This window comes from Fonsecaea monophora (assembly GCF_001642475.1).
Source record: "Fonsecaea monophora strain CBS 269.37 chromosome Unknown Scaff54, whole genome shotgun sequence".
NCBI lineage: Eukaryota > Fungi > Ascomycota > Eurotiomycetes > Chaetothyriales > Herpotrichiellaceae > Fonsecaea > Fonsecaea monophora.
The window spans coordinates 36,443-55,321 of record NW_019173985.1 but is presented as its reverse complement, the minus strand read 5'-3'; the positions used below and the strand labels follow the sequence as shown (position 1 = coordinate 55,321).

General features: G+C 53.0%; 8 protein-coding genes across 8 annotated transcripts; 6 read left to right on the top strand and 2 right to left on the bottom strand.

Annotated features, from left to right (window-relative positions):
- Window positions 1-254: 254 nt before the first annotated feature.
- Window positions 255-1,134, top strand: AYO21_07199 (hypothetical protein; the record flags this gene model as incomplete). Its single annotated transcript, XM_022657156.1, has 2 exons — window positions 255-802; window positions 924-1,134. The coding sequence occupies 2 exons, from the start codon at window positions 255-257 to the stop codon at window positions 1,132-1,134; spliced, it is 759 nt and encodes a 252-aa protein (XP_022510491.1).
- A 457-nt stretch (window positions 1,135-1,591) lies between these two features.
- Window positions 1,592-3,863, bottom strand: AYO21_07198 (hypothetical protein; the record flags this gene model as incomplete). The annotated part of the gene is made up of 4 exons (XM_022657155.1): window positions 1,592-2,051; window positions 2,222-2,615; window positions 2,678-2,897; window positions 2,973-3,863. 4 exons carry the CDS (start codon window positions 3,861-3,863, stop codon window positions 1,592-1,594), a joined length of 1,965 nt encoding a protein of 654 aa, XP_022510490.1.
- A 1,923-nt stretch (window positions 3,864-5,786) lies between these two features.
- On the top strand, window positions 5,787-6,671 carry AYO21_07197 (hypothetical protein; the record flags this gene model as incomplete). Its single annotated transcript, XM_022657154.1, has 5 exons — window positions 5,787-5,871; window positions 5,924-6,203; window positions 6,262-6,389; window positions 6,450-6,583; window positions 6,639-6,671. 5 exons carry the CDS (start codon window positions 5,787-5,789, stop codon window positions 6,669-6,671), a joined length of 660 nt encoding a protein of 219 aa, XP_022510489.1.
- Window positions 6,672-7,555: 884 nt separating this feature from the next.
- AYO21_07196 (hypothetical protein) lies at window positions 7,556-9,628 on the top strand (the record flags this gene model as incomplete). Its single annotated transcript, XM_022657153.1, has 9 exons — window positions 7,556-7,677; window positions 7,733-7,806; window positions 7,872-8,058; window positions 8,148-8,210; window positions 8,277-8,322; window positions 8,380-8,461; window positions 8,526-8,793; window positions 8,846-9,038; window positions 9,098-9,628. The coding sequence occupies 9 exons, from the start codon at window positions 7,556-7,558 to the stop codon at window positions 9,626-9,628; spliced, it is 1,566 nt and encodes a 521-aa protein (XP_022510488.1).
- A 796-nt stretch (window positions 9,629-10,424) lies between these two features.
- On the top strand, window positions 10,425-12,646 carry AYO21_07195 (hypothetical protein; the record flags this gene model as incomplete). Its single annotated transcript, XM_022657152.1, has 7 exons — window positions 10,425-10,672; window positions 10,902-11,111; window positions 11,183-11,340; window positions 11,411-11,506; window positions 11,579-11,676; window positions 11,745-12,147; window positions 12,213-12,646. The coding sequence occupies 7 exons, from the start codon at window positions 10,425-10,427 to the stop codon at window positions 12,644-12,646; spliced, it is 1,647 nt and encodes a 548-aa protein (XP_022510487.1).
- A 1,115-nt stretch (window positions 12,647-13,761) lies between these two features.
- AYO21_07194 (hypothetical protein) lies at window positions 13,762-14,587 on the top strand (the record flags this gene model as incomplete). Its single annotated transcript, XM_022657151.1, has 2 exons — window positions 13,762-14,309; window positions 14,377-14,587. The coding sequence occupies 2 exons, from the start codon at window positions 13,762-13,764 to the stop codon at window positions 14,585-14,587; spliced, it is 759 nt and encodes a 252-aa protein (XP_022510486.1).
- Window positions 14,588-15,548: 961 nt separating this feature from the next.
- Window positions 15,549-16,130, top strand: AYO21_07193 (hypothetical protein; the record flags this gene model as incomplete). Its single annotated transcript, XM_022657150.1, has 1 exon — window positions 15,549-16,130. The coding sequence occupies one exon, from the start codon at window positions 15,549-15,551 to the stop codon at window positions 16,128-16,130; it is 582 nt and encodes a 193-aa protein (XP_022510485.1).
- Window positions 16,131-16,845: 715 nt separating this feature from the next.
- Window positions 16,846-18,347, bottom strand: AYO21_07192 (hypothetical protein; the record flags this gene model as incomplete). Its single annotated transcript, XM_022657149.1, has 7 exons — window positions 16,846-17,270; window positions 17,356-17,426; window positions 17,482-17,876; window positions 17,936-18,003; window positions 18,055-18,091; window positions 18,142-18,161; window positions 18,221-18,347. 7 exons carry the CDS (start codon window positions 18,345-18,347, stop codon window positions 16,846-16,848), a joined length of 1,143 nt encoding a protein of 380 aa, XP_022510484.1.
- Between the last annotated feature and the right edge of the window lie 532 nt (window positions 18,348-18,879).

Genomic DNA, 18,879 nt, shown 5'->3' with positions numbered 1-18,879 from the left:
TGTGCCGGACCCCGCATGCCTTGAAAGGCCCAGAGTCGACAGATAAAGTGCATGCTTCTGGTGTCAACTTGCGGCCGTCCTGCACGATCTGCTAGAACCGCCAAAGACGACCTCTTTACCCTGGGCGCCAGTGGCTGTCACTTCTACAAACGGACGTCCAGATATAATATACATCTGGTGCACCAACATTTGGTGCTTTCTTCATTCAGCACCCGCTATAGTTTTTGGCGCATCCTGCCCTTGCTCGTGAAATCATGGCGTTGGAAGGAAAAGTCATCGCCGTGACGGGAGCCGCGTCAGGGATAGGACTCGCCGTCACCAATCTCGTAGCATCCCGGGGCGCAAAGTTGGCACTGGCTGACATTGCAGAACGGCCGTTGAAAGAACTCGTCGAGGACCTGAAGAAGCGAGGCGTCGAGGCCGTCGGCACCGTCCTCAACGTGACTTCGGACGTGGATGTGCAGAACTGGATCGCGTCGACCGTGAAGCATTTCGGCAAGGTCGACGGCGCGGCCAATGTCGCCGGCTGGGGTGGCGGGTTCGTCAACCTCGAAGACACCGACAATGCCACGTGGGACAAGATCATGGGCGTGAACGCCACGGGGACGTTCTACTGTCTGAGGGCCGAGTTGAAAGCCTTGGGCCGCGGAGGAAGCATCGTCAACGTGGCGTCCTTGTCTGGGATCCGAGGCCGTACTGGACTGGGCGCATATGTCGCTTCTAAGCATGCGGTGGTGGGCTTGACCAAGACAGCGGCACGAGAGGCCGGTGTCAAGGGCATTAGAGTCAATGCCATTGCCCCGTACGTCAATTACTATTTCCATCCCCCCCTTCGCGACACCCTTTATTAGAGTACACATTTGTGATTATATCCGAGTTTCACTCCTTTTTGCTAATGGCTAATTCGTGATCGATTGCACCAGAGGCCCAACCGAAACACCGATGCTTGACGCATTGCTGAAAGGGCCGACGACCACGACCTCCAGCAGCACGCTCAACACGTATTCCAGCCTTCCTCTCGGGAGAATGGCCCAGCCGGAAGAACAGGCCCAAGCCGTCGCCTTCTTGCTCAGTGACGACGCCTCGTTCATCACGGGAGCGGTGCTCAGCGTGGATGGAGGTGCTGCAGCCTAGCGGCGTCTCATACCCATGAGCTGGGTGAAGGGACTTGGTGTTGTGACGCGGGGAGCGGAGGCTTCAAAAAAGTGCACGGGAAGAATCGGTGGTGGTTGTATTGTTCAATACAAAACACCCATGCTCCACAGAGTCAGGCTACGTACGTAGTTCAAAATAATGTGGGCGAGTTATTGCCAAACTGTAACCCGCCTTGGTCTGAGCGTCTCGGCGAGACACATGGTAACATGGTTCCAATTCCCCCGCTTGCTACAAGTACACAAAATTCATCGATGCTCGAGCTCATTTAGAGTACCGAGTAGACAGTCGGCAACAACCCATGAGATGAGAACACTTGAAAGTTTCATATGCCCGAGACACACCATCGTGGTTACGGTGCGAGGGCCAAGGTAATTTATTTAATGTGATTGAAAGGTATCTAATCTCTACAAGTTCCAAGAAAGCCGTGTGGGTGGTTTCACCCCAGTGAATTGCGCAGCTCTGCAAAATCGCACTGGAGCCACAGCGCCGCATCCTGCTGCTGCTGCTGCTGACCGCGACTTTCCAGCGAGAACAGGTCGTCCCACCAGAAATTGTCGATCGTCTGACCAGGCCAACATGGCTCGCACGGGGCGGCCTTGTCTCGGGCGGTGTCGATATCTCGACGATCGGCGTTGGAAGAAGAAGAAAGGGGAGGAGGCGACGAGGATGACGGCCTTTGCGGGAGTAGTTGCTTCAGCCGGGAAAAGTGATCCTGGCTGAGATGGCTGAACAGCGAGTATGCCCACAGTGGCGGCGGCCAGTATTTGCGCATCTCTTCGAGGATCATCATGCCCAGCGCGAACTTGTTTTCGGCCGTTTTGTACCGCTGGCTGTCCTCCGGGGCCAGTTTGATTTCTTCGGCCATTGTGATCATCGAGTTGATGATGGCGGTATTCCTGTCCGTCGTGTTTCGTCAGCCGTCGAGCTGGTCCGGTCAAGGGTTTGATGATGGATTCCAGTTTGGGTAGGAAGGGAGGAAAGGAGGAAAGGGGGGAAGCAGGCTAGTCGACGACCGTTGGTGTTGAAATCCAACCGGTCTTTGGCCAGCTAAACCCTCCACACTCACATGAACCCATGGGAGTACTTCAAGAACCCCATCGCCAACAAATCTTCAAACATGTTCAGGGTTCTCGACGCTGAGCGCACGATCAGCATCCTCGCCTGCTCCTCTGACGGGACGCCAGGGGGGGACGACGTGGCGCTCAAAATCGCCTTGTACAAGTACCGGGCGTTCAGCGCGAGGATCCGCTCATAGTTGATCCGCAGAAACGTGAGCCACATTTCCTCCACGTCGGTGTCGTTGTCACGGGTACTTTCTCTCAATCCCGGCACATTCGCGCAGAGGTTCACCAGCACCGGAGGCGACTCCCGTGTCAGTCGATTCTGGAACTCGGCGTAGAACTCCAGCGCGTTGGTCTGGTGTTGTAGACTGGGGGAATCCATTTTAACCAACTGGTCCACTATAAACAGCAAAGTTAAAACGCGGGACGCAGCAGGCTCGAAACGGGCGTAAAGGACTCACTCATCACCGACAATCGAACTAGCTCGAGCGCGAACGAGACGTGTACACGGGAAAACGCAGTGAAGTCTATGACGCCTGGTGGGCTTCCGCCAGCCGATTCGACTGGAGTTGAGTCCAAGAACTCGTAGAAATCGTTTACGGTCAGGGGTTCCACGTTGATATCATCGCGCCTCAGCAGGAAAGGCGTCCCAACGCCGATGGCGACGTTGTGTTCTCGTGACTGTGGTTGCCTATTAGCAACCGGCTCTTGAATGTGACGTGCTGATTGAATCCTTCCCAGGAGCTTGTCACTTACAAAAAGGGTCCAGAGAATCCTCCGCCAGAGGGATCTCTCGTCAGGGGAGATTTGCGTCCATTTGGACATGGTGGCATGCATACCCATGGCCTGCGCCAGGTTGCAGGCGCACGAGATCCAGTATCGCGTGTCTTTGTCTTCGTTGTAGTCGGACCACCATGGACTGATGAAGATGACGGCCTGGATCACGAGCAGCTGGTCCTGTTCACAGTCGAGAAAGTACAACATGGCAGCCCGCCGGTAGAAATACTCTTTGGCGCTCATCCGCGTGTCGAAGCCGGTTTGCTTCAGGGTGTCATTGTCGACATACTGGGAGGCGCAAAAAAGGATGGCGTGGAACAGCAAGGGTGACAGGGCGACGCCGCCGAGGAAGGAATCATAGATACTCGCCAGCTTGAACCGGTCGACGACTGGGAACTCCGGCAGCACGTGGTCGAGGAAGGCCATCATGTAGGTGTTCATGATGCCGTTCGGAGGGAAGAACAGGACCTTCTTCATGGATCTCAGGTAGAACTCCTCCTCGGGAGGGAGGTCACTAAAGGGGCCGATGCCATCCTCGTCGCTGACAATGCTTCTCTCAATCCAGCTTGGGCTGGGTAAACTTGACGAGGGATATGATCGACTTTGGTATACTGTAGGCAGCTTCGATGCAGGTGGTCGTTCCGAGTGGAAGCGTCCGTGGCCGGTCATGGGTGAAAGGCCCGAGTGGTTGACGGTCTCACCCGCGTAGACGACGCGGTAGTGGGATCTTGTCGCCTGTTTGGCTGCGGTCCGGCCAGCTATTCCCAGAAATCGAGGGGTCAACGAGGGTGATCCGGATGGCAATGAAGCACAAAATTCGTCCGCCTGATCAAGAGGGCTGCTCCAGACCTTATTCGTGATGTCCTCCATCTCGACGGATTCCAACGTGCTGCGAGTCCTCCCCCTAGATGACGATACGTTCAAACTAGTCTCGAGAGGAGACAGCTGAACCGTATTCCGGTCACTCGGGGGAATACGAGCAGCCGCCTGCGAGTCCTGCATGGACTGGCTCTCCGCGACCCGACCTGGTGGAAGGCATGTCTGGTGGTCTAGATCATCAGATACGTGGGCATCAAGACCGCTACCACAGTCTACCTTGTCAGCCGGTGCAGACTCCGGTCCCGTTTTTGATCTTTTGTATCTTCTGTGAGGTTTGCATCAAGTTAGCGAAGCCCCGGGAGCCTTTCGCTTGCAGAAGACGGTCAACATCTACCTCCCAACTCTGCCCGGAACAAGCTCGCACAGCGTGTTGAGCGCGACGCAGCTGGAGCAGGGGTCCCCATGGTCCTTTGTCATTGCATCGCAGCGGATTTTGCGTCTATGGCAGACATAACAAGCTCGAGACGCTCGTTTCATAGTTGTCGAGCCAACTGACGACTGCGTCCGGGTCAGTGGTGTTTGCGGGCTGTCTGACATATCCGATCAAGTGTACCGCGTGCAAAGGATCGGAAGCAAAATATCGACATCGTCGGCGACAGCGATATACCGACGTCACCCCGGCCACCGTCTGCGCCCGCCAACATTCCAGGCTTCCCCAGAGCCCAGACCCCAGAGGCGGGCAGCGCGGAGAGGGACGGCATGGATCTCGGTCCGTGGGGCCGTGTGCTCTACTTTAATCGCCTCATTCCAATAGTGTACTTATAACAAGCATCTGACTCGCATTTGTATACGAGGTCACAAGGGAGTGTTGGTTTTCAGCCGAGCCGAGCTGAGCCGTTGACACAGAATATCACGTTCGGTTGAAAGTCTTGGCGCAGTATTTCGCCCGCGGCATCGACCTTTGCCAGCTTCGGGTCAAAAGAAAAGGTGAGAGAAGGGTCGGACGAGTTGACAATTTGGCAAAACTCCCAGCCCGTTGTTATCACCGGTATTTGGTGTCATTGCGGCCAAAATTGTCTAGTTGTCGATGGTCGAGAAGAGGCTCCATTCGTGAGCCGAACCGCTTGAGCACCAAGTCGGCATCCCCCGCAGTGCTGAACCCACTCGGCGATGGGTTAGGCCACATTAGGTTGAATCTGCTACCAACGGGTCAGGTTTGACCCACTCCCCCACCACGCGCGAGTCAGTCATACTTCAGAATACAGTAGGTTAGGTAATCCCATGTTGGTCAGAGAACCTACCTCGAGAAATACCACTCACACTTCCCCCCTCTGGAGGCTATGAGCAAGCGTCGATTCGGCTCGGGTAACTCTGAACCAGAGTAATGACCGCTATTAACCGGGGTGTAGGCTGGATTGGCAATGCTTTTATCTATTAAAGTGGCGACCACACTGGTTTCGAGGCGAGCACCCACACTTTACACAGTGTACTTTCAAAGGACGATAGATTGAATATTCCATGCATGATGACTGTACCCAAGTACGAGGATCGAGGTCCGGTTGACTGCTCAGCACCACCAGATCTCGCACAACTAAAGGATAAGAGTGTTATTGTCACGGGAGGTACTTCGCCCTCCACCGGGTCGAAATTGGCCGCAGAGTTGACTCGCCTTTTCTCGTACAGGCTGTAGTGGGATCGGCAGGAGTTATGTTGATGCCCTTCTGGGTGCAGGGTGAGACAATCTTTTGCCATTCATGATCAGGAGAGCTGCTGACCAACCAACCCCTCTGTAGTGCTTTCGTCACTGTAGGTGACTTGAACGAAGCAGACGGGTCACAGCTCGTCTCGCAGTTTCCGGGGTATTTGTCCTTGTTCTTGAGTGGTAGGCAGTCGCTAACTTGTAGTAGGCAAGCCGCATTCGTCAAATGCGATGTGACTTCATGGGATGATCAGGTACAACTCTTTGAAACAGCCATGAGCAAATCCCCGGCAAAGAGCTGTGATATCGTCATGGCCAACGCCGGGGTCAGTGGACTTGACGATGTCTTTGACCTCGATGGTGAGCTACCTCTAAAGAACGCAGTGTCATGGAACTTTTCTGAACGGCCCAGATCCATCCGGACCCCCTGTCAAGCCAAATCTACGTATCGTCAATATCAACCTCATCGGAGTCCTTTACACGGTCAAGCTGGCGATGCACTATTTCCGCAAGTCGCCGGTCGATGAACATCGTGACCGTTGCTTGATCCTCCAGGGCAGTACTGCGGCATACGTCGATCAACCGGGGACGCCGCAATACTCTGCATCGAAATTTGGAGTCCGAGGCTTGATGAGAAGTTTGCGTCGAACGAGCTGGATGCAGGATGTGCGGGTCAACTTTCTATGTCCATGGTAAATCCTATGCGGTCTTCCCACACACTTGTTCTTTTGGCTAACAAATACGCGCCAGGTTCACTAAAACTCCCATCATGAGCGAGGAAGTTATACAGCGTTTGGAGAAACTCAATCTGGACTTTGCGACTCTCGAAGACGCGGGCAGAGCAGCCCTCAGAATTGCAAGTGACAAGACGATGAACGGTATTTGGGCCTAGCCATATATCAATACTCACTCCCTTTTACTTACACGCTATCATTCAGGTCGCGCCATAGTTATACTCCCGCGGAAGTTTGCGCCTGAAGGGTTCATCGATGTTGCGCGAGATGACCTGAAAGCGCCTGACCCCAGGGCAATCTGGCAGTCAGAGACGTTGAGAGTCAGTCATCGCGTGGCGGTAAGTCTTGTCGCTCCTCTATTATCAACTTCGGCAAAGACTAAGAGTGTATCAGGAAGCCGAAGGACACAAGAAAGCGGCCGGTTGAGAATCTCGAGGGGCTGTCCAGAAAGGACGGGTCAAACGGCAGCAGACGCTTTGTGATATATTTACTTCGCTGGAGAAGAGATCGTATTGACATTCGACTCCATAGTGTCTCAACTCACTGATTGCAAGCTATATACGCAACAAAACTTCCCTTGTACTCTGGCAGAGTATCCCCAATAGCATCTCAATGGCGGACATTGACGGCCACGTGAGCCACCATTGTCTCATGTATCTCCTCGTGTATATAACCCTGGCTGGAAACGCGTCCGGCCCGCTACAGCCTCCAATATTATGTACATGGTGATTACAAATTTAAGGACGGCAAGTGAGCCGCGTTCCGACAACGCATCGGGAACTGAAAGCCGGGTCTATACAAGGGTGTACTCTACACAAGTATTATAGGTAGCTCGTTGGTGCAAACCTCACAGACCGGCTCACCGACACGGACTCTAAGTGCTGTACCGAGTATCCACTCCCCCTTACTCCAACATCTCCTTGCTACTAGCAAAATGGCACACTGGTACTACTGGGGATCAATCTCCGCAATCCTGGGGAATTCCCCCGCCTCCCCCAGACACACGTTCACCTCCTTGCTCAGGCGGGCCTGCTTCGTTTGTTTTCCAACTATACTTCGGCTCGCAGAAAGTTCAAGACTAGACCTCTCTGACCCGGACCATACTCCTCATCGCCGAAACGCTCCATGTACATTGGCCCGAGGTAGTATGAAAGGATTTAGGTTCAGACCGTGGTTGAGGCGGTTGGCGGTGGACTGATTTATAGATATACTTACCTTGGCCCCGTCGAAAAGAAGATCTTGCTGCCAAGTTTGACACTTTCAAACCATTCCCTTGTACCTCTTGCTGGTACACCTCGTTCCCTTCCAACATGACGGCAGATAACGTTCGCAACCACGGTGGAAATGCCTACAACTTCATCATCATTTTCACCGTGGCCCTGGGTTCCTTCGCCTTTGGATTCAACGCCGCGTCCTTTGGATCTGTCATGGGGTGAGAGTGACTTGGGAACAATTGTACCGAACCTCTGGACTAACGGGCGAACCAGTCTCCCTGGCTTCTTCTCGTACTACGACATCTCGTTGATTGACGGTGGTTCGGCGTCTAACCGTATCTTGGGGGGTAAGCTAGAATTTCCCTCGATGTTTTCTGCTACTACGAAAGTCACTCACTCGTGGGCGATATAGCTTCCAACGGCACCTATTATGGAGGCGGTCTGATCGGTTGTCTCTTCGCCGCTTGGCTGGCCGACAAATACGGTCGTATCCGCAATTTACAGATTACCTGTGCCATTTGCGTGGTCGGTGCCATTATACAGAGTGCTTCGGTGCATATGGCCATGTTTCTCGTCGGCCGAACTATCGGTGGTGCAGGGTATGGCTTTCCCAACTGCCCTGGGAATCTGAGTACCAGGCAGAGATTCTCGTTTTCAACCAAATTGATACTGACACAATTCGATCAAGGTCTGGAATGATTGTTGTTTCCGTCCCCATTTACCAATCCGAGGTCTCGCCTGCCGCACAAAGGTGAGATGATGACCCATATTTCTGCACCCCAACGGATGGTCCAAAGTTGCTAATATCCAACATTAGAGGTCGCATGGTGGGCCAACACGGCTTTTTGTTGGTGGCTGGATATGTGAGTTGGCCTTTGTTCTTCTTCTTCTTTCCAACAAAATCCTAACAAGCATTTCAGGCGCTTGCAGGATGGAGTGGTTTCGGGTGCTATTTCCAGGCGAATCCCCAGATCCAATGGCGTCTACTTTTGGCACTTCAAGGTAAAGCCGTCCATATTGTTACGCACTTGTCGAGGATAGTTCTGATCGAGGTCTCTTGATCCAGTCGTCGCCCCTCTTGCCCTTATCGTGGCCTCCCCGTGGGTGCCTGAATCTCCCAGATGGCTTGTTCATAAGGCCAAGGATGATCGCGCCATGGACATTCTGAAGAAGCTCCACCACACGTCTGAAGACGTCAACGACCTGATGGCCCGCGAGGAGTACTACCAAATCCATGCGCAGATCGAGTACGAAAGGACCAAGCCGAACAATCTGTGGGCAATGTGGAAAGTTCCCTCATACCGACGTCGTCTGGTAATCTCATGGTGCCTTCAGTATGTTTCTTTTTCCACCCCCCTTCAAACCAGATAGAACTGACTGTTGCAGATTTTTGGCCCAATCTACCGGGTGTGTTGTCGTCGCCAACTACCAGGTATTGCTATACAATAACCTAGGTCTTCACGACTCGATTCCACTCCTCCTGGCCGCAGTCTACCTCTCCTGGGCTGCCGGGTGCAATTTGTTTGCTGCTATGGTCGTGGACCGCTGGGGCCGTATCCTCATGATCACAGTCGGAGTCGTAAGCACCAATCTATAAAAGGCCTCTTTCGAAAAGTCACTGACCTAACCGCCTCCCAGTTTGGCTGCCTCGTGATGCTCTCCTGCACCACCGCCATGATTGCCTGCTTCGCGGGAACCGACAACAAAGTAGGCAATGGATTCGGGGTATTCTTCATCTTCGCCTTGGTCGGCTTCTATGGCAGCTGCATCGACGCGAACTCGTTCATCTACTGTACCGAGATATTCCCCACCCACGCGCGCGCACAGGGCCTGTCGTTCGCCTTCACCGGGTATCTCGTCGCTGCCATCATCTACAACGAGGTCGCACCGACCGCTTTCGCCAACGTCGGCTACAAGTTTTTCTTCCTCTTCATCGCCCTCATGATTGTGGGCCTCCCACTCTTTTGGTATTACAGCCCGGAAACCAAAGGCTTGACGTTGGAGGAAATCGCCACGTTGTTTGGCGACGAAGTTCTCATCGATCTCTCAAACATGACAGCCGAAGAAAGGGAGAGGTTGGATCAAGAGCTGATGAAGTCTGAAGGCCCGGACTTTGTCAAGGAGAAGACTCTGGTCATCTCGGAGGAACGTGAATACAAGGGTACCTGAAAGCCTCATTGTAGGCTTCACTGTGAAGATGGGCACTTTTGATGGAGGACTCTGCAGGTTGAAATTCTCTCGACAAGTCTAGTTCATTCGAGGCCCGGGAGTCCTGTATCTAGATTTGTTGACGTCTTCAAGAGGCAAGCAAGCAAGTAAGCCATATTGTGTATCGCCACTCCGTTTCTATGCTTCGCCCCCCAAGAATAGTCGCATCCCTCAGGTTTGAGTCAGTGAATAGTCATTTGTTTGGCTCTCCAGAAATCCTTGGACTTCGACAGACGGTAGCTGTGCATTCATCTTCACTGTAGGTCAATTTGCTCTAATTGATGAAAAGGTTGTACAACAGTCGAGCACTGCTCTCTCATCTTTCCACTCTTGACCACGACCCTTGCCCGGTGGTTTTTTTCATGTTACTCAGCGGCTCGGGTCTGGTCTGGTCTGGCCTGCCGAAGCTGCATGCATCCTTGTCCGGTTACCATTTCTCAGTTCTCGGTTCTCAGAAGAAAGGTTCATCCGCGTGTGATGCCCTTCCAGCCTCGATGTGCTGCCCGGTAGCCGAACCGAAGCCGTGAGCCGCAAACGGCAAATTTTCACGCCCGTCATGACTGTGTAGCAGACACTCTACTACTGTGTTATTAAGGTTCAAATACTTTTAGACTGAAAATGACTATCTCTGACTTGATTAACTACGCCGGTACCGTGTGAATCGAAGTTCGCTGCTCTGGTTTTTCGACCTTCTTGGGGAAGTACTTTTGAATCTCTACCACGGATTGTTGCATATCATATCACAGCATAAACTCAGATGGCGCCAGCGGAGGTCAATGGACATGGATCCCATCATGCCCTGTCAGGTTTCTACGAAGAGACAAACACCGGGTATACCGTCCTGGAGGAGCCCTTGGGCACGCCCAGGCACCTTCGCGTTGTCGTCGTGGGTGCCGGTGCCAGTGGACTCAACACAGCGCGACACATGGAGTTGCACATGAAGAACTACGAGTTGACCATCTACGACAAGAATGCCGACGTTGGAGGCACTTGGTTCGAGAACAAGTATGCCCCCTCGCCTCTTCAACCAAGGAAATTTCTTTTTGGTTTCCCACTCTTGATGAGCATACTGACAGATCTCCTTTGCGAGATATCCTGGCTGCGCCTGCGACATTCCTTCTCACAACTACCAGTTCACGTGGGAGCCGAATCCTAATTGGACACATTTGTACGTTTATTCACATGCTCGTTCATTTTGCACGGGATTTTGCTTTTCTGACCAAAAACACGGCAGTTATTCGAGTTCCCAAGAGATCCTGCAGTATTTCAAGGACATTGCGGAAAAGTATGAGCTGTACAAGCACGTACAACTGAATCATTTTGTCCAAGAGGCATCGTGGGACGAGGACCAAGGCATCTGGAATATCAAAGTCAAAGACGTGCTGACCGGGGCCACGAAAGAGGACTGGGCACACGTCTTTATCAATGGCTGTGGGATTCTCAAGTACGTTATGCCCGAGAGATATTGGTCGAGGTAACATCCAGCTGACATGGTTTTTTTTTTTTTTTTGCCAGTAATTGGAAGTGGCCAGACATTCCTGGTTTGCACTCCTTCAAAGGCGCTTTGATACACAGCGCCGCTTGGGACGACGGCTACGATTTCCGAGGCAAAGAAGTTGCCGTTCTCGGGTGCGGATCGTCTGGCATTCAGATTGTTCCCACCATACAGCCAGGTAAATGAACACCGGTTGGCAACGTGGCCTGTTTTGGGGGGGGCTTTGTGGGCTTATTGATCAAAAACAGCTGTCAAGTCTCTGACAACATTCATTCGCACACCGACCTGGATCACTGCGGGATTCGCACAAGACCACGCCGGCCCTGGGGGCGCAAATTTCGCTTGTAAGTGGTTTGTCATCTACATACTTGTTTCCACAATTGAGGCCCGTGATTGACGAAAAGATGCACAAATAGTCAGTGAACAACAGAAAAAGGAATTCAGGGAAGATCCCAAGAAATACATGCAGTACAGAAAGTCGATCGAGAGCGAACTCAACCGTCGATTTAAGATTGTGCGTCTTTTTGGTTGCTTTTCTCGAATAAAAACAAATTCACCTCAATAGCTGACGTTGGTGTTCAGGCTATCATGGGAAGTCCTGAACAGGAAGAGGCACGGCTATACTCGATCAACGAGATGCGCACGAGACTCCACTACAATGAACGTCTCGCGAAAGCCTTGATTCCAACCTTTGGCGTGGCTTGTCGCCGTCCAACACCGGGAAATGGGTATCTCGAAGCGTTAATGGCACCCAACACGAGGGTCATTACCGATCGTATCGAATCAGTCGTGCCGGAAGGCATTAAGCTCGCTACCGGCGAGATTGTCAAGGTGGACGCGTTCATCTGCGCCACGGGATTCGACATCTCGTTCTGTCCACGGTTCAAACTCACCGGGCGAAACGGCACGATTCTCTCGGAGCAGTGGTCACAAAAGCCAGAAGCTTACCTCTCGATGGCGACAAATAACTTTCCAAATTACTTTAGTGAGTCTCCTCCTCCTCCTCGTCCACCAATTTTCGGGCTTTGACCAAAGTTCTTTGAATTTCAGTGTTCCTGGGACCGAATTCACCCGTGGCGCACGGTTCGAACCTCCCCATCATCGAACACACGACGAAATACCTCATCAACCTGATGAAGAAGATGCAGACGCAGAACATCAAGTCCGTGAGTCCCAAGGTCGAGGCGATCCGGGACTTTGGCGTGCACACGACGGAATTCATGAAGCGCACGGTCTGGGCCACGCCGTGCCGCAGCTGGTTCAAGAACGGGACGGTCGACGGACCCATCATCGCCTTGCATCCCGGAGGTCGCATCCACTGGTTCCACATGCTGAAGCACATGAGGTTGGAAGATTGGGAGTATACGTACCACACGGACAATCGGTTCCAGTTCCTCGGCAATGGCTTCTCGACCATGGAGGAGCCAGGCGAGGATAACGCGTGGTACTTTGAAGATCCGGAGGAGGGGTACAACGACTACTAGAGCAGACAGGGAATAGATCTCAGCTCATGAGAAGGTCGTGGTGTATTGTCTCACAAGGCTATTACAGGCTTGAATTGACGTTGCTGGAACAAAGTGCTATGCGATATGCAATACTGTTCTGCTATGCCGCCACCGCCGTCGGTGCGTCGGTGCCGATCACTCCGAACTGAACTAGTAATAACGTATCGGGATTAGCTTGAATGTCCTTGATAGGAATGGTGACTATATCCCACCAATAACAACGCGTTACAATTCGCTTGCGAGATCGGCTAGTGCCAGGAACGGCAATAACAGTGTACGAGGTAGTGAAGGGGGTAACCAGCAGTCCCGCTGACCAAGTGATGGCGGGCATGGGTATCACAGGCTTCGGCCGCGGCTTCACTCGTGGGGGGAGGGGGGGATTCTCTTTGGAAAGTGCACCTTCGAGTTCCTGCTCAGCCGTTCTTTTGGCATTCTCCATTTGCGAATTCCTCCCGGCCAAAATAATCGACAGGGCGTCTGTCCACATGGCTGATGGAACTCAACTTTCTCCGGCGTCATAGTTTGACCCCCCCCTTGTCGGAAGAAATATCTCGCGAGGCTTCTGAAGGTGAGGGATCCGCCTGAATATAGGTAGATGTATGCTGAGCCGGGTACTGATTGGTATGAAAGCACTCGCCATCTTCGTTCCGGGGGAGACGTTAACGCCAAATTGCGCATGCCTCATTCATTGAGCTACGCTTCAGTTGGCAACTCAAAAGGCGGGAATTATTCTCATGACTCCAAAAGGATATGTGTGTGTGTGTCTGTGTAGAGACGTAAACCGCGAAGTTTTGCTCACAACGACAAACAACAATCCTCGGGTATCATGTTTGGGAGCAAAACCTGTCTCCTAACCTTATTTCCCCGCCCAACGGTCCGGAGTATGGCTCAATACTTGACTGGGGAAACGGCAAACGCGGAGCAAAGGGTGGGCACGCAGCAGCCACAGTTCTCCGAGACGGAAAGCATTCGGCATCCTGCCGCGGGTTGAGGTGAGTATCACATAAAAAAACACACGAGTTTTGCTCTGTGTCTGGGTCAAAACGACACGACGCAAAGGTCCACGGTTTCCTTTTCTCTCTATCACCAAAATAATGTCTTTCAAGGGCAAAACAGTTGCCATTACGGGGGCGGCGTCTGGCATCGCCCTCACACTGGCAAAACTCTTAGCAGAGAGGGGCGCCAGATTGGCATTGGCGGATCTGAACGAAGCCGCTCTCAACAAGGTCGTGCAAGAATTCCAAAGCCAGGGAGTCGAGGTCGTGGGCACCGTTCTCAACGTCGCCTCGAGTGATGCGGTGGATAACTGGATCAATTCGACAGTGGCACACTTTGGCGGCTTGGATGCCGCGGCGAACCTGGCCGCCATTGACGGTGGATTCAACGACGTCAAAGACCTGAAGAACGAAACTTGGGACAAGGTCATTGCCGTCACGTTGTCGGGCACCATGTACTGCGTCCGGGCGCAGATCCGGGTCATGAAGAGCGGCGGCAGTATCGTCAACGCCTCTTCCTTGTCAGGCACGTTTGGTCGGCCGGGGCTGGGGGCATACGTCTGTGCGAAGCACGCCATTGTCGGATTGACCAAGACGGTGGCGAAGGAGGTTGGATCGCAAGGGATCAGGATCAATGCTGTCGCGCCGTGAGTAGTAACCTATCTCAACCGTCCTGCCTCCCGGGGTGGGTTTTTCAAGCTGACTTCCAATTAGCGGTCCGATCGATACACCCATGCTGGAGAAACTACTGTCAGGTCCTCGCTCGTCAGGTTCGAGCCAGACCACGAGCACATACACCAACTTGCCGCTGGGGAGAAAAGGCAAGCCGGACGAGGTGGCCAAGTTGTTTGCATTCTTGCTCAGCGACGACGCGTCTTTCATCACAGGCGCCGTAGTTCCCATAGATGGTGGTGCTGCCGCATAGTGTCATCAAAAGACGCACGTGGAATTCTCAGAGCATTTGAGTCGAGACGCTAAGTGGCGCTTTCGTTCTGTATCTCTCTCCTAGTTGACAGGTTTGAAAGAGCTCTGGACAGATCGAACACGTATGCTGTGTTGTTGTCGTTTCTACCTCATGGCAGACGAAATGAAATACCTGATCATCGATCAGACCGGGGCTGGTTATTCCCTTATCATAAATAGTCCACGGAAGAGAGGGAGGAGAAGCTCTCAGCACACAAACAGCCACCTGAGCCCTGGGGCCAAAGTGGCAACAGAAACTCAACTCGCATGAAAAGGGCTGGAGAAACTATAGGCCGACTCGCTCACTCAGCCCAACGGAAAAACATAAGTATGCCCACTTGCAACTCTCCTCCGAGTTCACATGCTCTGATACTCCGTTGTTCCATAAGCCATACATATACGAAAGGCCAATCGCCAGAGAAGATACACGTTCCTCGCTGATGTGCCCGCTATCTACCTAGCTCGGGGCGGTGTGCATGACTAAACCCTCCGAGACGAGGTGTCGTAACATACATACATACCTCACATGCAGTCAGCAACACGATTCGCACGTAAGCCTCGTTGGTTTCTCTGAGTGTGCCCCCAACACGGTAGGATAGACTGTTACCTTCTCCGGGGGAAATATTCCCAGGATAATGGCCAGTCGTCACTACTGGCTAAATGTGAGACCCGTGCTGTGCGTTGTCTAAACTACCGTGAAAAGGCACGATGAGGGAGGGCCTGTCATCTTGTCTTCTGCCTCTCTCTCAATATAATCACAGGTGAGTTCGGTAGAACCAGGACAAAGGACCCGATACAAACCCCAGGGAACACGACATCACGAGTTCTCGTCATTTTCAAAAATAAAAAACCCACCCATATCATATACTCGGTTCAGTTCGGGACGCAAAACAGAAAAAGCCAATCAGACCCCGCTCCCAGCCATGAATACTACTACCTCGCCCCCGACGTTGAACCACGTCCTCAACCTCACCCTGACGACGACCGCGGTGCTCGACGCCGGCGCGACCCCTCGCGGCCGGATCAGCTGGGTCGAAACGCCCTCGGGGGAACTGACGACGCCGGCGGGCGAGAAGATCGCCTCCGTCATCCCCGGCGGCGGCGACTACTTCACACGACACGTCGACGACCTGACCATCGAGGTCGACCTGCGGGTCATTGCGCAGACGGAGCCGGACCCGGCGACGGGGTCGACTACGCTGTTCAAGTTCCACTGCGTCGGGTACGATAAGCTCACCGGGCCCATCATGAGCGCCTTGGACGGCGCTGTTGCCCCGGCCCCGGACACAGATGCAGACGCTGCCAAAGCTGCGGCTGGTCCTCCCACCAATGAAGAAGCAGGGATGCCCTCGGCGCTATACGGCACCGAGGTGCTCTGGTGCAACACCTCCAGCAGGGAGTACTGGTGGATGAACTTTGCCGTGCTGGTCGCCAAGGTCGCGCTGATTCTTGGGCCTGGGGGAGTCGAGAAGGTAGAATATGCGATTTACCAGGTCGTTGTGTGAGGGGTCGGGGATTAGGGATGGGGACGGGATAGAGTACAGGTCGAATATCGTTCATTAAAACACGTCGCTGTCGCTGCCGCTGCCACATCGGTAGGGACAGACGAGATGTAAAGTAACATCCTACGTACGAGTGACTGGCACACTTCCCGGCTACTGTGGTACTATCCCAATATCTCCAGAGTACATGATCGCTAGCTGATCAAATCCAATGCCACCCCGGTCTTCGCCTTGAGGTATAGGTAAGTGGCAGCCATAGCCATGGCAATAGCCGTGATCGTAACTCCATCACCGTCGCCATCATCATCATCAACACCAGACCACTCCATGACCGACCCGTGGAAGAGCAGGACGCCAAACCATTGCCCTTCAAGTCCCATTTGACATTTTGCCATCCGTTCGAATCATTCATTCAGAAATGCCTCTCAATCCAACCCAACCCTCGTAGCCACATACATTAGTCATAAACACCTTGCATTCGACTTTTCGTTGATATTGTTTCTCATTTTCGTAATAGTATCAGTAACAGCCGTCGTCAGTCAGGCCGTTAAACTTGTTCACCCTTTTTTTTTTCTGGCGGAGCAGGGGTTGAGGTACCACAGGATGGGAATGGAAGATACTGCTGCGGACAAGTGTGACCAATCCGCATTACCAGCATCACCCAAGAAGACCAGTGCTTGACATCCACTTGTGGCCCCGACCGCGGAACTCTTGTTGCTTACTTTTGTTGAAGCGTTGAAGTCTGACTGTCCTCAGACGTCGCTCGCGAATGTGAGGCCGAGGAACATGCCGACTTGGGCTGTCGGATGTCGACCAGCTCCGTGACTGTGCCTCTGGGCCCTTTGTCGAACGAGATGGGTCCAGCCAAGTGCAACGACGGTAGACTGCTCGTCCGCTCGTAGAGGGTTCGCTCCTCTGTGATCTGGCTTCGAGTAGCAGTGTCTGTTCGTGAGCCCGTCGATGTCGATGCGGAACCAGGTGCCGACGCGGATGCAAGCCACGACTTGTTGCGCAGGTCGACGGAAAGCATCTTGACTCTTCGATAAGTCATGCACACTCTCGCCTTGAGTGCACCCGCACAGGCGGCGCAGATGCCGATGTGGTTTTCCACGCCCGCCCAGATGAAGACCAGAGCGTAGTTTTCTGTAAGTTGACATGGCATGTTAGCAAGCTTGCGGTGATATAGACCCTATGTGAAAGGGTGAGAAGGGATGCGAGGAGAGCATACCTGAGATCCTGTTGGGCGAAGTATCAATTTCGTAGACGGCGACGAGTCGAAAGATGCTAGCCAAGATGACACTGAAGTCAAGTGTTAGCAATGGAGTTCCCTGGAAACGAGAGCGTTACCACATACACGAAACAGACAGCGAACAACGCATATAGGCTCCACCGGTGTTCACGAAGTGTTTCGACCTTCCACAGCAATACCATCGGTATCAAGTACATGACCACATCATTGGCAATCATGAAGCTGGCATTGAAATAGAAGTAGGATAACAAGTTGATGCACTTCCCCTTCTCGAGCTCGCCAGTCGGATCTTGGTATTGACGCCAGGCGTAGCTCAATGGGATGCATTGCAGCAATATGACGAACACAGAACTGAGGCCAAAGGTAAAGGCAGAAAACTGCATCAAGTGGATAAAATATCTCTGGGCACGAGTCTGTGCCAGGCCGTAGTAGAACGTCAACCATGCGTGTTTGACGAACATGTTGCACAGGAAATAGGGGGGAAGGGCTGCAACGATGAGCTATTTTGGCGTCAGCAGTCGTTACAGACAGAACAGCGTTGGGAAAGGTGGAGACTGACTTTTTGCAGAGTTTCTCTGGTTAGGAACTCGACAGGAGTGATGGAAGCTCCAAGCCCTTTGGCCGCGGCTGAAGCACATATCAGTATGACAACCACAAAGCTTCTGCTTAGTGTCTTACCTGCACAGACAATAGAGGTCATCAGCAGAGCGAAGAACTGCACCGTGATGAGTGAGGGCCTGAAACTGCGAAATGGGTCCATCGTACCGCACTCAGAACCAAAAACCCTGCGAGAGGTCAGCCAACGCCTTCGAATCATTCGCCAACTTTCCTGCAAAGCACTCACATTTGCTGGCGGTCAACCGCCCAACGGTCGCCAATTGCCTCTCCAACTCGATCGTCACAGAGACGATGGTGGAAACAGCAAGCACAAGGCTTGTAGCCACGAGGACGGCATCCTTGGATTCCAACATGTTTGAAAGTGCTGCAGGTCGCCGTGCAAAGGTAACCTCAGAGAAAGGTGTAGGCCTATCCGAGCACCCAAGGGTGTCAAACACCCGATATATAGACGACACTCGTACCTTTCTGTAGCACCACAACCCAGTTGCCCTGGCTTTGGTAATATTTTCATGGGTCCGGAGAATTGCTTGCCACTTCGATCCGTGGCGAGGGCTGTAGAACAAGCTCGCACCAGAAGAGTCCAAGTCCAAGATGTCAGTTGTGGGCTAGCGAAGGACCGCAGACGAGTCCAGCCAGTGGCGACTGGGAAGAAAGGTTCGGATGCCTGGTTCGCAAGGGATCGATTCAGAGTTCAGGACTGTTTGCTTTCTCCGTTCGTCCTCATGAGGGAGGGAGGGGTGGAGCGCACGACCTGTCAACTCGGAAATACGGCGTGTTCGTGCCGTCGAGCCATGAGAAGTTGGATTAATGCTATACAGGCCCAGATATGGGCCCAGTGGGACTTGGCTCTCCATGTATGAGTAACTCGTACCTACCGATGCGCCT